General features: G+C 40.0%; 2 protein-coding genes across 11 annotated transcripts in view; one reads left to right on the top strand and one right to left on the bottom strand.

Annotated features, from left to right (window-relative positions):
* Positions 1-16,017, bottom strand: part of GPR137C (G protein-coupled receptor 137C) — a 75,976-nt gene extending 59,959 nt beyond the window's left edge. Inside the window, exon 1 of the mRNA XM_001489194.6 lies at positions 15,345-16,017. Coding sequence (XP_001489244.3) covers positions 15,345-15,740 — 396 coding nt within the window. The 5' untranslated portion in view covers positions 15,741-16,017. The remainder of the gene's footprint in view (positions 1-15,344) is intronic.
* Positions 14,980-17,222, top strand: part of TXNDC16 (thioredoxin domain containing 16) — a 131,768-nt gene continuing 129,525 nt past the window's right edge. For 2 of the 10 annotated variants that reach the window (XM_070249455.1, XM_014735599.3), the window contains exon 1: positions 16,284-16,430. The gene's annotated coding sequence lies outside the window, so the exon portion shown is untranslated. Of the gene's footprint in view, positions 15,117-16,247; positions 16,780-17,222 lie in introns of those variants that run through there. The other 8 variants (XM_014735600.3, XM_005605179.4, XM_005605180.4 and 5 more) reach the window with 7 other exon arrangements.

Raw genomic sequence — 17,222 nt, 5'->3', positions numbered from 1 at the left:
CCTTTTTTTTTTTTCCAATAATGCAATGGCTAGGCCCTCCAGCACAATGGCTGGGTACTTCACTTCTTGTCCTAGGAAGTAATCTTTCAATCTTTCATCATTAAGTATAATGTTGGCTGTAGGGTTTTTTTTGTAGATGCCCTTTATTAGATTGAGGGATTTCTCTTCTTTTCCCTAGTTTGCTAAAAGGTGATTTAAAAAAAAATCATTAATGGTGAATTTTGTCAAATTCTTTTTCTGCATTTATTATGATTTTCTCCTTTACATTGCAAATAAGGTTTATTACATTGATTGGTTTTTGAATGTTAAACCAATGTTGCATTCTTGGGATAAAACATATTTGGTCATGATATGTTCTAATTTATATTTTTGGATTTGATTTGCTAAGGATTTTGCATCTATGTTCATGAGAGATATTTGCAGTTACTTTTCATAATTATTTGTTCTGATTTTGGTATCATTTAGTCCTCACAACAACCCTACGGGGTAGGTATTATTATTATCCATTTTTGGAAATGAGACATAGGCATAGCTGGTAAGTGGTTGAGATGTACTCTCAATCACTATGTCTCTCTGTCTCTAATTTAAGTGTTGCTTTCACATTCTAGCATGTGGTTAATTTCTTAAAAATTTCCATGGTGTTAATAAAAAGAAAGTGCACCTTGTTGTTCAAATTGTATTCAATGAATGGCCACTTTTTTGTATTTCCTTATATTTTGTATTTTTCATATTCCTTATATTTTTCAATAGTGGAAGTAAAACTGGAAAATTCACAACTATGGAAATTAAACAAGACACTTGACAACCACTGGGTCAAAGAAACCAAAAGAGAAATTAGAAAATATCTCAAGATATATGAAAATTATGTTAGGTGTAGCTTTTCATTTATGACTGTTATGTTGAGGTAGTTTCCTTCTATTTCTAGCGTGTTGAGAGTTTTTTAAAATGAAAGGGTGTTAAATGCCCTTTCTGCCTGTACTGAAATGACCATGTGACTTTTATCCTTAGTCTGTTAATGTGGTGTATCACATTAATTAATTTTCCTATGTTGAACCATCTTTGCATCCCAGTGATAAATTCCAGCTGGTCATGGTGTTTAATCCTTTTAATGTGCTATTGGATTCAGTTTCTTAGTATTTTGCTGAGGATTTTTGCATCTATATTCATGATATTGACCTGTAGTTTTCATGTGGTATCTGTCTGGCTTTGGTGTCAGGATGATCCTCATAGAATGAGTTAGGAAGTGTTCCTTCCTCTTCAATTTTTTGGAAGTGTTTGAGAAGGATTGGCATTAATTCTTTAAATGACTCATAGAATTCTCCAGTGAAGCTATCTGGGTGTGGGCTTTTCTTTGTTGGGAAGGTTTTGATTACTGATTCAATTCCCATACTAACTATAGGTCTGTTCAGATTTTTTATTTATGATTTAGTTTTGGTAGGTTGTATGTTTCTGGAAATTTATCCATTTCTTCTAGGTTATCCAGTTTGTTGGTGTATAACTGTTCATTGTAGTCTCTTATGATCTTTTTTATTTCTATAGCAGCAGTTGTAATACCTCTTCTTTCATTTCTGATTTTTTTCTTAATTAGTATAAGAGTTTGTCAATTTTCTTTTCAAAGAACCAACTCAGTTTAACGGATTTTTTTCTATACTTCATTTATTTCTGCTCTGATCTTTGTTATCTCCTTCCTTTTGCTAACTTTGAGCTTAGCCTGGTCTTCTTCTAGCTCCCTGAGATGTTATCTTAGGCTGGTTATCTGAGATCTTTTTTTACTGTAGGTATTTATCGCTAAAGACTTCCCTCTTAGAACTGCTTTTGTTACACCGCATAATTTTTGGTATGTTTTCTTTTGTTGTGAGGTATTTTCTAATTTCCTTTTTGATTTCTTCTTTGGGCAAATGGTTGTTCAAGAGTGTGTTATTTAATTTCCACACAGTTGTGAATTTTCCAGTTTTACTTCTGCTACTGACTTCTAGTTTCATTCCACTGTGGTCGGAAAAGATATTATTTCAATCTTCTTAAACTTGCTAAGACTTATTTTGTAACCTAACAATGTGATCTAACCTGGAGAAAGATCCATGTGTGCTTGAGAAGAATGTCTATTCTTCTTCTGTTGGGTGGAATGCTCTGTATATGTCTGCTAGGTCCACTTGGTCTATAGTGTTGCTTAATTGCTCTGTTTCCTTACTGATCTTCCGTCTGCATGTTCTAGCCATTGTTGAAAGTGGGGTATTGAAGTCTCTTATTATTACGGTATTACTGTCTATTTTTCCCTTCAGTTTTATCAATATTTGTTTTGTTTAGGTACTCTGATGTTGGATGCATATATAATTGTTACATCTTCCTGGCGGATTTTGATCATTACATAATGTCCTCTTCTGCTTGACAGTTTTTGACTTAAAGTCCAAGTTTTTCTAAGTACAGCCCCCCCTGCTCTTTTGATTACCTTTTGTATGGAGCATTTTTTCCATCTCTGCACTTTCAGCCTATGTTCAGCATCCTTACCTGTAAAGTGAGTTTCTTGTAGACAGCATATAGCTGGGTCTTTTATTTTTTTAATCTATTCAGCAAACCCAAGTCATTTGACTGAGTTTAATCTATTTACATTTAAGTAATTATTGATAAGAAAGGATTTACTATTGCCATTTTTTTTCCTGTTAGTCTTGTAGTTCTTTGGTCTGTCTTTTCCTCTCCTGCTGTCTTCCTTTGTGTTTTGTTGATTTTTTGTATTGATATACTTTGCTTCCTTTCCCTTTTATGTAATTTCTAATAGTTAGGGGTGTGTGTGTGGTGACCCTGGGGCTTACAAAAAATACCTTATAGTTATAAAAGTCTATTTTAGGCTGATAACTTAAGTTCAATCACATGCAAAACCTCTACACTTTAACTTTTCCCTCCCAACACTGTTATTGTTGTCACAATTTATATCTTAATATTGTGTATCCTTTAACATATTTTTATAGTTATTTTTATACTTTTTTCACTTCTATACTAGAATTACAAGTGATTTACCCACCACCATAACAGTAATACAGTATTCTGTATTTGTCTATACAGTCATGTGCTGCATAACGATGTTTTGGTCAACAGCAGACCGCATATATGACAGTGGTCCCATAAGATTAGCACCACATAGCCTAGATGTGAAGTAGGCTATATCATCTAGGTTTGAGGACACTCTATGATGTTTGCATGATGATAAAATCGCTTTTAACGACACATTTCTCAGAAGGTTTCCTTGTCCTTAAGCGAGACATGACTGTACATTTATCTTTACCACTGAGTTTCATATTTATGCTATTGTGTTACTGTTTAGCATTGTTTCAATTTGAAGAACTCTTCAGCATTTCTGGTAAGGCAGGTCTAGTGGTGACGAACTCTTGCAGCTTTTGTTTATCTGGGAAAGTTATTATCTCTCCATTTGTGAAGGACAGTTCTAAGAGTATATTATTTTTGGTTGGCAGTTTTTTCTTTCAGCACTTTAAATAGACCATCCCGTTGTTTTCTGGCCTGCAAGATTTCTGCCAAAAAATCTGCTTATAGTCTTATAGGAGTTCCTTTGTACATGACAAGTCTCTTTTCCCTGCTTTCAAAATTCTTTTTGTCTTTTCCTTCTGACAATTTGAGTATAATGTTTCTCAGTTTGGATTTCTTTGGATTCCTGTTTTTTCACATCTTTCCGGCTTCTTGAATCTGGATGCCCATTTTCTACCCCAGATTTGGCAAGTTTTCAGTCATTATTTCTTTGAATAAGTTTTCTGGTCCTTTTCCTCTCTCTCTTCATCTGAGACACAACATGTATATTAAGGTGCTTGATGGTGTACCATAAGCCCCTTTAATGTTGTTCATTCTTTTTGCTCTTCTGACTGAATTATTTCCAATGACTCGTCTTCAAGTTCATTGATCCTTTCTTCTGTTTGATCTAGTCTATTGATGAACCCCTCAAATGAATTTTCATTTCAGTTTTTGTGTTCTTCAGCTCCATGATTTCTGTTTTGTACTTTTTTATATTTCCTATCTGTGTTGAAGTCCTCATGCTTTGGTGAAATTGTTCATGCTTTGTTCTCTTGACCTCGGTTAACATATTTATGACAGTTATTCTGAATTCTCTGTTAAGTAAATCATATAACTCTGTTGCATTAGAGTTTCTGGAAATTTATCTTGCTTTGTTTGAAATATCTTTGGCCTGATTCTTCATTATCCTTGGCTCTCTGTGTTGGTGTCTGTGCACTAGACAAAATAGGCACCTCTTCCAGTCTTCATGTATTAGCCATGTATAGGAGAGGATCCTTACCAATTGGCTTGTCCAAGGTTCTGGGGGCCTCTAGCAACTCTTGACCTTCCCAGGGAGGAGGAGGAAGCTGTAGTTCAGGTTTGTTCACTCTGTGCTGAGTTGGGGGAGGAGGGGAACTATGTCATCTACCAGTTCAAATTGCTGTCCTCAGGCAGCTAGACTGTACTGGATCTGTCAGAGTTCCAAGACTGGCAAGACAGATGCCTGACCTCTGGGGAGCCCCCTAGGAAAAGTTGGAGTGCTGGATTTGTGAACCAACCTCATCCTTCCCCTGGGAGAAGTGGTGAGCTAGGAGGTCTCTTCCCACTTGTATGGCACTGTGCTACGGTCAGGGACTCTGGCAAGAGGTTGTCCCAAATCTCCCTGCTGGTTTTGTCTTCACCTGGGGTGTAGGAGCCTTTCAATTAGTTTCTGGATTTCTCACAAAGGAGATTTATCTGTAAATTGTTGCTGAATCAGTGTGTGTGCAGGGGGAAGAAGGGTCCATGGCTCCCAACTCCATCACCTTGCTGACATGACTCCCAACTGACTTTTATTTCACCCTTATTCTTGATAGTTTCATTGTGGGTATTATTTAGGTTGCTGGTTTCTCTCTCTCAGCATTTTGAAGATGTTTCACTGTCTTCTGGATTCTAGTTGTTAATGAAATACCAACACTCTTAAGTTTCATTCCTTCATTGGTAGTATCTTCTCCATCTAGTTATTTTAAAATTATTTTGTCTTTGGTATTTTGAGATTTTACTTGTGTTTTCATTTAGCCTGTCTTGAATTTTTTGCAGCTTTCTGAATCTGAAACTTGGTGTCTTTCATAAATTTGGACAAACTCTGAATTACTATCTTTTTGAATAATTTCTCTGAAATTCCAATTAGATATATAGTGAACTTGCACATTATATCTTCATTTTCTTTTAGTGTCTTGTTCATATTTTCCATATTTTATTTCTTTGGGCTATATTCTTGGTGATTTTTTTCTTAGATCTTCTAGTTCACTAATTTCTTTTTAATAGTTTAATCTGTTGTTTAACCATACATTTCAGTTTCTAATTTTAATTATACTTTTCATTTTAAAAATATTTCCAAATGTGCCTAGTCAATTTTGATTATTTCATGTCAATATTGTTGAGTTTAATTCATGTAAATGAATATTTTATACTATGTATTTGATAATTCTGACATCTTCAATCTTTGTAGGTAAGATTCTCTACTGTGATTTTTCATTCTGAGCTTAGGTTCACTGGAATTTTATCTGTCAGGATTCTGGGTTTCAAGTACATTCCTCAAGATGATTCGCATTTGCTCCTTCCAGGTGTTTGAGGTTCCTACCAAGCCGGGATAACATTAAACTACATTTTCAGGTTGAGTATTTTTTTTTTCCTCCAGAGTCACAGAAGTGGTGTGAATTCTGGCTTCAAACTTGTGTGAGAATAAGCTCGTTATGCATTCTCAGGGAAGGCTTTCCTTTCCCCAATTTGTACCTCCTCCTCCCAGAGCCAAGGCAGAGATAGGCACAAAATCCATCGTCAACCTCTGAGGACCTGCTTATTTTTCCCCTAGTTCATCCACTGAAGATGTACACTTTGAGAATTCTGGCATCAAGCTGGAGGAGGTGAGGCCTCTGTTCAGACCTCAGCACAAAATATTGCCTCCAATGTCACCTCCCCACAGCCCCAACACATAAAATTAACATCCAGGCTTTAGGCTGGCAGGAAATGGCTAATAACCACCTCCAGTCCCAAGACAAACATCAGTGTGGTACTTTATCATTCTGTGTTCACTTCCTTTTTTGCAGTTTCTTCCCTCTGAGGAATTTCCTCACACCAGCTCAATCATTCATTGAAAAGGATTAAATACTCTCTGCAGCATTTTAAGGCATTTATCTGAATCTCTGTTCAGCCAGATGGCTCTGGTTTCTATTTTTATAAACTAGGAGATGAGGGTCATATGCTGAGTATGAAGGGGGCAGAAAGAATTTGCTGGAGGGTGGGAAAGGTTTGAAATGGTGGAAAATGGGAAAGCAAGTTAAATGGTGAAGCACTAAATAATAGAGTTGATGGTATCCAGGAAAGTTCATAGGGAGAGATCACTTGACAAGACTTTATAGTCCTTGGACTATATACAGTAGTCTCATATCTGATACATATTAGCCATAAAACCTTGGATAAATCACACTCTGTTCATATCTATCTATTTCATGGGGGTTGTGAAGACAAGTCTTATAAAGTGCTTTGAAAATATTAAATCAGAGGCCGGCCCTGTGGCCGAGTAGTTAAGTTTTCACACTCCACTGCAGCAGCCCAGGGTTTCGCTGGTTCCTGGTTTCAGATCCTGGGCGCAAACACGGCACCACTCATTGGGCCATGCTGAGGCAGCGTCCCAAGTGCCACAGCTAGAAGGACACACAACTAAAATATACAAATATGTACCAGGGGAATTTGGGGAGAAAAAGCAGAAAGAAAAAAAAGAAACTGTTAAGTCACATAAAATGTATGTCTTCTACCATAGAATTGCATCTCAAACTTCTCTCTCACAGATGATCTGAGAAAAAGCAGAATCAAGCTAATGGATAAAACAGTTTAGTAGATTTACAGGAAAACAGTTTATAATCACAGATACAGATAAAAAATACAACATTTAACTAAACTGCTATTTCTAGTAAAGAGTAACTGACTCATGATGTGAGAATTATTTGTTTTACAGACTTTTCTATTGAATAGAATTTGTTGAAACCAAATTAGCAAAGGCCTATTACTGTGGGCCATTTGCCATGATATAAATAGTTTTGCTAAGCAAAACTGTAACATATGAAAATGGTTTCAATAGTGAGATTTTACCTGTGGTAATCAAAATTAAATTTTATCTAAGTAACACAAGATAATCTAAGAGAATCTTAGCATTCATACTACAGGCAATCTTTCAGGCATAAAATATAAAGATCCCAGACAGTACACAAATAATCTACCTCAAATGTTTGTCAAGATTAAGTTAGCTCCAAAATTTTAGATGGCTAAATATTTTCCAGATTTGGGTCTTTACAAGATTGTCATTCAATAATATATTCACCATTGTTCTAGTTGCTATGAGATAAAAATATGACAGAATTTCTTATCCTTAAGGAGTTTCCATTTTAGGTGGTGAAAATACTTTTGTGAGAACTTATAGAACATTATAACAAAATCAAAGTACCTGTAAGTTGAACTGCATGTTATTTGATGTACCATCAATTTTTGGCAGAATATATCCATTGTCAGGGACAATGACAGCATCCACAAATGTAACAGTTAAGATTTTGAATTGAATTTTCCTAGCTGTTTTGGTGTTATGGTTAAGTCACTGTATTTTATCCCAATTAAGAAACTGGCATTCATGTTACAAAATTGCTAGAAAAAAATGTCAATATGGGCCTCAAAGATGAACTCATTAATTTTGGCATGCATCACAATACTCCAAAGACAGTATACTACCAACTCTCATTTTAAGCCCTTTCACTTGTTCCAATGATAGATAGCATCTGTTTTATCAGATATAGCTACGCATCACTTAATGATGGGTATATGTTCTAAGAAATGAATCATTAGGTGATTTTTGTCCTTGTGCACACATCATAGAGTATACTTACACAAACCTAGATGGTACACCCTAGTACAAATCGAGGACGTATGGTACTAATTTTATCGGACCACTGTCATATAAGTGGTCGGTTGTTGACCAACATGTCATTATGCAGCACATAATTGTAATCTGTTTAAAAGATTGAATTCTTCTCCAGTAAAAGTACAGAAGTGTCAACCTTTCTGTGGTAAAGTACATATTCTATTGATCATCCCAGAAAAAGTTCAAGAGGTGTTTTTAGTGTACAGTTTTTCCCCACTATCTGCTTCTAGAAGGTTAAGTACGATAAGTTGAAAAGTGAAATTATTTCAGAAAGAGCTGCTTCTCCTTATCTCAATCCCATTCAAGTGTATTCAACAAGAGAAAGAGTGGTTTAGGCAGACTCAACTTCTTGAAAACTTAATGAGTTTTAGAAGAACCATCAAAATGCGTTCAAAGTAGTAATGGTTATTTTACTAACTCTATTTTTACACTGTTCCATGATTCTTTGTAACTAAGTCCTTAAAGTTAGAATGTTTTTAATTGGTGAAAAATGGATGCAATAAATGCTTCAAAGAGGTCAAAAGTAAAATGAAATTGGTCTTTAATAGGACAGATAGTAAAGACAGAGTGATTTGGTAATTAAGAAGCACAACTATTTAAAACATATATGGGGGGCTGGCCTGGTGGCATAGTGGTTAATTTTGCGTGCTCCACTTCAGCAGCCCAGGGTCTGCGGGTTTGGATTACAGGTGCGGACCTACTCACCGCTCATCCAGCCATGCTGTGGCGGTGTCCCACATAGAAAAGAGAGGAAGACTGGTATAGATGTTAGCTCAGCACCAATTTTCCTCACCAAAAAACCCCACAAGAAACAGATTTAAGGCCTTTAGGTTAAAAAAACCTCCAATGTCAGTTAAGGTTTGTATTGGTCACCACAGAGACTTTCCCTACCACTTTGCTATAATACGAAGAACTCACTGGGAAAGCTTTGTTAACTGAGAACCATCAGCAGGAAGTATGCTTCCAGTTACTTGGAAGTGATATAAAAACTTGAATTCAAATCCTCTTTTAAATACAGATTCCTCTGGATTTTTTCTAATGAATAGAGAAATGATTTCTCGTTAAGACATCTCTCTTTAAATGGGTTGAAAATTTGTTCTTTTAAGTACAGTTATGTGTCTTAAAATTGTTAATATAATTATAAAAGGATGAGGTTGCTGTCAAGATGGTGGCATAGGTGGACTGCAAACTCACCTCCTCCCATGGATACAACAAAGTAACAACTACTCTTGGAGTGACTACCCACGAGAGAACTGAAAACTGGATAAAGTGAACCCCTGCAACAAGGGACAGTGCTGACTGAGGTGGAAGAGGCAGAAATTCCTTTCTGGAGAGGAAAAAAAGCCACCTTTCCAAGCTGCAGTGCTTCACAGCCAGCTGGGAGCATTCCTATGGTATGCAGCATTCCCTGGAGGAGTGAGGGACCTGACTGGGAGAGCATCATTACTATAAGCAGCTGCTGGGCTAAGCACAACGGAGACGAGTGTCATGATATCTGGCTTTGCTGGCTACTAAGGACAATAGAGAATACACCCAGAAGAGTTATCAGACAGAAGGGAACAAAAGCCTGCTCTTAAAGGGCCTACACACAAATTCACCCATTTCGGAAAGCAACCTAAAATCACCAGAAAGAAAGGTGCACAGTCCTTTGATGAAGAGAGACTCACCTAAAAACGCTCACAAACTGAAAGTGAAGGGGTGGAAAAAGAGACTCCGTGCAAATGTCATTGAAAAGAGAGCCGGGATAGCAATTCTTATATTGGACAAAATAGACTCTATAACAAAAACTCTAACAAGAGACAAAGGGCACTATATAATGATAAAGGGAACAATCCAACAAGAGGATATAACACCTGTAAATATCTATGCACCCAACCTAGGAGCACCTAAACATATAAAGCAATTATTAGCAGACATAAAAGGCGAAACAGAGAGTAACACAATAATAGTAGGTGACTTTAACAGTCCACTTACACCAACGGATACATCATCCAAACAGAAGATCAATAAGGAAACATTGGCTTTAAATGACACATTTAACCAGACGGACCTAGTAGATACATACAGTATATTCCATCGAAAATCCACAGAATACACATTCTTTTCAACTGCACATGGAACATTCTCCAGGATAGATCATATATTAGGCCACAAAACAAGTCTCAATAAATTTAAGACAACTGTAATAATATCAAGCATATTTTCTGACCACAATGGTATGAAACTAGAAATCAACTACAGGAAGAAAATCAGAAAAGCCATAAATATGTGGAGATTAAACAAAATGCTACTGAACAACAATTGGGCCAATGAAGAAATCAAAGGAGAAATAAAAAAAAATACCTAGAGACAAACGAAAATGAAAATATGACACACCAAATCCATGGGATACAGCAAAAGTGGTTCTAAGAGGGAAGTTTATAGCAATCCAGGCCTACCTCAACAAACAAGAAAAATCTCAAATAAACTATGTAATGGTGCACCTAAAGGAACTGGGAAAAGAAGAACAAAGCCCAAAATCAGTAGAAGGAGGGAAATAAATGAGTAGAGGCTAAAAAAAAAAAAAAAAAAAAAAAAAAAGAAAAAATCAATGAAACTAAGAGCTGGTTCGTTGAAAAGATAAACAAAATTGACAAACCTTTAGATAGACTCACCAAGAAAAAAAGGGAGAAGTCTCAAATAAATAAAATCAGAAATGAAAGGGGAAATTAAAACGGACACCTCAGAACTACAAAATATTATAAGAGAATACTGTGAAAAACTATATGCCAAGAAATTGGATAATCTAGATGAAATGGATAAATTTTTAGAATCATATAACCTCCCAAAACTGAACTAAGAACAAATAGAGAATCTGAATAGACCAATCACCAGTAAGGAGATTGAAACAGCCATCAAAAATCTCCCAAAAGATAAAAGTCCAGGACCAGACGAGTTCCCTGGTGAATTCTACCAAACATTCAAAGAAGACAGAATACCTACCCTTCTCAAAGTCTTCCAAAAAATTGAAGAGGAGGGTAAGCTTCCTACCTCATTCTATCAAGCCAACATTACCCTGATACCAAAACCAGACAAGGACACCACAAAAAGAAAATTACAGGTTAATATCACTTTTGAACGTCAACTCAAAAATCCTCAACAAAATACCAGCAAACAGAACATAATACATTAAAAAGATCATAAACCACGATCAAGTGGGATTTATTCCAGGGATGCAGGGATGGATCAACATCTGCAAATCAATTAGCGTGATACCCCACATTAACACAAAGAAGACTAAAAATCACATGATCATCTCAATAGATGCAGAGGAAGCATATGACAAGATAGAGCATAAGAAGTGAAACTGTCACTATTTGCAAATTACATGATTTTATATATAGAAAACCCTAAAGAATCCACAAAGACTTTTAGAAATAATAAATGAGTATGGTAAAATTGCAGGATATAAAATCAAGATATAAAAATCAGTTGTGCTTCTCTACACTAACAATGAAGCAGCAGAAAGAGAAATTAAGAATACAAGCCCATTTATACTTGCAACAAAAAGAATAAAATGCCTAGGAGTAAACTTAACCAAAGATATGACAGATCTGTACACTGAAAACTATAAAACATTGTTGAAAGAAACAGAAGACACAAAGAAATGGAAAGATATTCCATGCTCTTGGATTAGAAGAATTAACATAGTTAAAATGTCCACACTTCCTAAGGCAATTTGCAGATTCAATGCAATCACTATCAAAGCTCCATCAACATTTTTCACAGAAATAGAACAAAGAATCCTAAAATTTATATGGAACAAAAGACCCCAAATAGCCAAAGGAATCCTGAGAAAAAAGAACAAAGCTGGAGGTATCACACTTCCTGATTTCAAAATATACTACAAAGCCAAAGTAACCAAAACAGCATGGTACTGGCAGAAAAACAGACACACAGATCAATGGAACAGAATCAAGAGCCCAGAAATAAACCCATATATCCATGGAACAGCTAATTTTTGACAAAAGAGCCAAGAATATACAATGGAGAAAGGAAAGTCTCTTCAATAAATGGTGTTGGGAAAACTGGACAGCCACATGCAAAAGAATCAAAGTAGACCGTTATCTTACACCATACACCAAAATTAACCCAAAATGGAGCAAAGATTTGAATGTAAGATCTGAAACCATGAAACTTTTAGAAGAAAACATAGGCAGTACACCCTTCAATATTGATCTTAGCAGCTTATTTTCAAGTATCATGTCTTACCAGGCAAGAGAAACAACAAAACGAATAGGACTACATCAAACTAAAAAGCTTCTGCACAGCAAAGGAAACCATCAACAAGATGAAAAAACAACCTAACAACTGGGAGAAGATATTTGCAAGCCATATATCTGATAAGGGGTTAATATCCAAAATATATAAAGAACTCATACTTCTCAACAACAAAAAAACCAATAACCCAATTAAAAAAGGGGCAAAAGATCTGAACAGACAATTCTCCAAAGATATACAGATGGCTAACAGGCACACGAAAAGATCTTCAACATCATTAACAATCAGGGAAATGCAAATCAAAACTACAATGAAATATCACCTCACTCCCATCAGCATGGCTATAATTAAGACGACAAGAAACAAGTGTTGGAGAGGATGTGAGAGAAGGGAACCCTCATACACTGCTCGGGGGAGTGCAAACTGGTGCAGCCACTATGGAAAGCAGTATGGAAATTCCTCAAAAAATTAAGAATAGAACTACCACATGATCTGGCTATTCCACTGCTGGGTATTTATCCAAAGAACAGAAAAACACAAATGCATAAAGATGCATGCACCCCTACGTTCATCACAGCCTTATTCACAATAGCCAAGACTTGGAACTAAACTAGGTGCCCATTAAGGGGTGAATGGATAAAGAAGATGTGGTGTATATACACGATGGAATACTACTTAACCATAAGAAACGATGAAATCTGACAATTTGCGACCCCATGGACCTTGAGGGTATTATGCTAAGTGAGATAAGTCAGAGGTACAAAGTCAAATTCCGTATGATCTCACTCATAAGTAGAAAATAAAAACACCACTACACACCCACATAGAGACATAGCGGGAGGGAGGAGGGTGAAAGGGGTAATTAGGTACATGTGTGTGGTGATGGATTGTAATCAGTCTTTGAGTGGTGTACATGACGTCATCTAAACAGAAATTGAAATGATGTACACCTGAATTTATATAATGTTGTAAACCAATGTTACTGCAATAAAACAAATAATAAAAAGACAAGCGTAGACAAACAACACACACCCTTTTAGGAGACACTACAAAAGGAAAAAGCTTTAGTTCAGCTTCTTTCCAAACTATATTTTCTAGGTTAAGAGTGTTTTGCTTTTCAAAAAGTACACGACACAAACAAGGGATTCATTTAACAGGAAGACTTTTAGACATTTAAATTCTTCCTCACTAACTTAGAATATCAGCAAGGAAAAGTCTGAAAACCCAATCTACATATTGTATAGTTTATGCTGAAGTATACTTTTAGAATTTTGAGCTTAAACTTAGATGCTTTTTTCTATTGTGACAGTGTTTAGCCACTTTGTGTTCACCTCAGGGTGAGGGGTATGACTGGGAGAGGGCACAAGGGAAACTTCTGGGGCACTGGAAGTGTTGTATATCTTAATCTGGGGGGTGGTACCATGCGCGTATGCATATGGAAAATTTCACCTAGCTGTACACTTAAGATTTATGAACTTTATGGTTTATATCTCAAGTAAAAAGAGTGTTCAGCTACTGTATAAAATGCCCACTATTTTACAGTGAATTGTTAATATGATTTTATAAGTCAAAATGTATAGGAGGAAAAACAAATTATCAGATGCTCATGGGATAAGGACTGCTAGTCACTTTCAGTAAACTACATCTGAAGCTAGAGAAAAGCTTCAGTGATGAGAGGTCACTGGTATTCTATCAGAAATGGTGTCAGGAAGAATACAAAGTATTGGCTTAACTACAAAGGACAGAAGCGTTACAACAGCTTTAACAACAAAGAGAAGATCAAAACATCATCAAATAAATGACATAACTATGGCATGATTATTTGATTTATGATTACCAATGCTTTTTACTTCTGCTTCTTACTGTTTGGGCTTTTGTCATTGTATTGTTTGGACTTCCAAAGGATGGGGAAGGAAAAGAAAGTTAAATTAGTTTTGTTACTTATTTTCAACTGTAGTTTTTAGTGTGCTAAAAAGCTGAAGTTATGACTGATTTTAAAATTATGCATTCTACTTCCTATCTACTAAGGGAGAAAAGAATTGGTTTATGCAGAAAAAAACCGGTTTTTTATTTTTGCTCATAAAGTATGTTAATTCTCATCATCTCAAAAAGCCTTTGAGAGGATTAGCCGCATAGACCAATACTGTTCTCTATTAGTCAGTATAAAGCATATGATGTCATCTTGTTTCCTCCCTTCCTTAAGCTTTTTATTTTGCGCTGGGTGGGACTTTTTTTTTGGACAATTCTCAAAATTTTGTGGCTTAATTACCACTAGTTGACACATGTGATTGACAAACCTGTCTGAAACGGGTCAAATACCTAAGCGCTGCAGAACAATGCAATCCAACCAGCAATTCCCCACGAGAGAGAAAGGGGGTGTGATTAGGTTCCAGCTATTAAGCAAGTTATTGCAAAAACAGTTTGGTGGTCTGTTTCTGCAATAGGCACAGGTTAAGCAAGTATCTCCTAATTAGCCCCCAAAAAAGACTCGACTGTAAGAGGTAGGATCAACAGCCAAAGCATGAAGCAACTAGGGCAAACACTAGGAGCTTTATAGAGGTCTTCATATCGATCCTTGGCATTGGTTACTGATCATTAACCCTGCTGGGGACTATCGAAGGGAATTTGTGTGAGGCTTATCGAGCCACAGGAAAGGAGATGCAGGAGGGAATAGAAGCTTCTAATAAAAGAAACGCAGCAACAATAGCAGAGAACAGCTCTGGCTGGTGACGTAATGGCTGGCAGCGGTCCAGCTTCAGCAGAGCTGCTGCTACCCAGCATCCAACCTCTCCACACACTCCAGCTTCGGCGCATCTACCGAGCTGCTACTTCCTGCGATGCTACTTTGCTGGTGCCACCAAGACCTTACCTTAGAGGGCCAGCACACCGAACAAAGGGTGGTCCTGCTGCTGTAAGTTGTCACAAAGCTCTCTCTCACTCGCCCCCCGGGCCCCTCAGGACCGAGTCCAGCGGCTGCTCAAGTTTAGGGCGAGAACCCCGGCGCACACTCCAGGCGTGCCTCAGCTCCCCAGGCTGGTCTCGGTCCGCCCCTCCCTGCTCGCCCCCTCCGGTCCTCAGCCCAGGTGACCGCGGCGGCCCCGCGCCCCCGCCGGGCCCGCAGGCCGGTCCCCCGCCTTACCTCCGCCAGGTAGAGGTTGAGGAGACAGAGCGTGGAGAACTGGAGACAGGAGGGGAAGCAGTAGAGCAGCCAGTGCGGGAAGAAGCGCAGGTGAGCGGGCGGCCGGAGCAGGGGCAGGGAGCCGCTGAGCGAGAAGGCGGCGGAGAAGAGGGTGGTCCTGAGCGCTGCCCACAGGAGGCAGAGGAAGAGGCAGAGGCTCTGGTGGCTCAGCCGCCGCTCGCGGTACAGGAGCAGCCGCCACAGCTGCAGGTAGGCAAAGGCGAAGAGCGCGGCGTAGAGCAGGGCGTGCAGGATGCTGAGCGCCAACTGCACCGAGCCGGGCCCCGCGGCGCCCCCGCCTCCGCCGGGCGTCGGGGGCTCGCGGCCGGCCGCCGGACCCGGCACGGACACCCTCATGAGGGGGCCGGGGGGCGCGCGCGAGAGCGCGGGAAGGAAGGGGCCGGACTCGGGGCCGCCGTCGAAGGGGAGAAGGAATTTCCCCCCCACCCCCCAACCCCCCCAGCCTCCCACCCCGGGAAGCGCCGTGACAGGACCGGAGCCCCGCGCAGGGCGGCCGCGGCTGCCCGGACCCCGCCTCCTCTCCCCGTCCCCCGCCCTCCCGGGGGGGAAGGGGGGAGGTCTCGATTTCTCGCGCTGAGGCTCGGCTGGGTAGCTGCAAAAACAACTCTCGGCTGGAGACAATCAGCTGAGAAACCCGAGCATTTGAGGCGCTCGCTCCGCACCGTGGGCCCGCGCCGATTGGCCTAGGCGAGCACGCCCCCCGCGCGCCGCGCTCGGAAGGCCACGGGCCGCGGGCCCCGTCGCTCGAGGGCCCCAAGCTCTGATTGGGCGTCCGCTGCGCCCGCTTTTGCCCGCCCCCTCATCCCCGCCCACGCTGCCGATTGGTCCAGCGACTGCACGCCCGCTCGCGCCGGCGGGAGGACTGGGCGGTCGCTGGTCACCTGGGGCGGCTCCCGCTCTGCCGCCTGCGCCTTCGGTTGGTTGGAGAGGCCGCACGTAAGGAGCACGAGGAGGGGGAGGAGCCTCGAGATTGTCTCTTAACCAACAGGCCGGCCCGGCCGAGTGCTGGCAGCTGCGTCTTGGCAGGTGGGCTCGGCGCCGCCTTTCCCCTCCCCTCCTGTGGCGGGAGCCGCGGGTGGCGCGCCGGGGGACCGCCGGGGCCCTGCCTGCAGGTCTGGCCCGCGGGTCTGGAGCAGGTGGTTGACAGCGCGGGTCCCCCTGGCGAGGGGCTGTGGTTTCCGCGTGCGGGGACGGGGATTGGGAGCGGGCGGCTCTCCCCCGGCGAGGGCCGCACCGCAGAGCTCTGACGTCGGGCTTAGAACGGGCCTCACCTAGAGCCTTCGGAGGGGCGTTTTGCTTTCTTCCTATTTCCCAGCGTGAGCGGCGGGGAAAACATGAGCCCTTTGTAGGGAAAGGGGATGGAATGAGGCGAAGGGTAAGTCGGAGCTCTAAGTGAAACTCTTTGCTCCCTCGGGAAATATTCTAAAGGAAGAGTTGTACTAGGATGAATGGATGTACGTGCCGCTGAGAGTGGGGGGAACGTGGGTCTTTGAAACTTAAGACTTTGGAAAGATGCTCTGGCCATAAGTCTAGGGAAAAAGGCAGAAACAGAACTGTAAGTCTTTGGTGAATGTCTAGAGAGGAAGAAGTAGAATAGTCAGTGTTCCTTAAATTCCACACGTATTCCTTCGAGCCTTCGTCCTGTAGGTAGTAGATGGTGGCGCTGTTCCTGGGGTTCAGAGAGCGACAAAACAAATGCTCAATTATGTTACTGCTGTAAATAAGTGAGGAATAAATAGATCTCCCAGCGTGTGTTGGACTGACACATATTTGTTGACTTTATTTTTTGGTGTTTGGTAATAAAATGAGCAAAGTAGT

Source organism: Equus caballus, chromosome 24 (genome assembly GCF_041296265.1).
Source record: "Equus caballus isolate H_3958 breed thoroughbred chromosome 24, TB-T2T, whole genome shotgun sequence".
In the NCBI taxonomy this organism is placed as follows: domain Eukaryota; kingdom Metazoa; phylum Chordata; class Mammalia; order Perissodactyla; family Equidae; genus Equus; species Equus caballus.
Note: the sequence above shows the minus strand (reverse complement) of the source record. Positions and strands in the feature narration are given on the sequence as shown.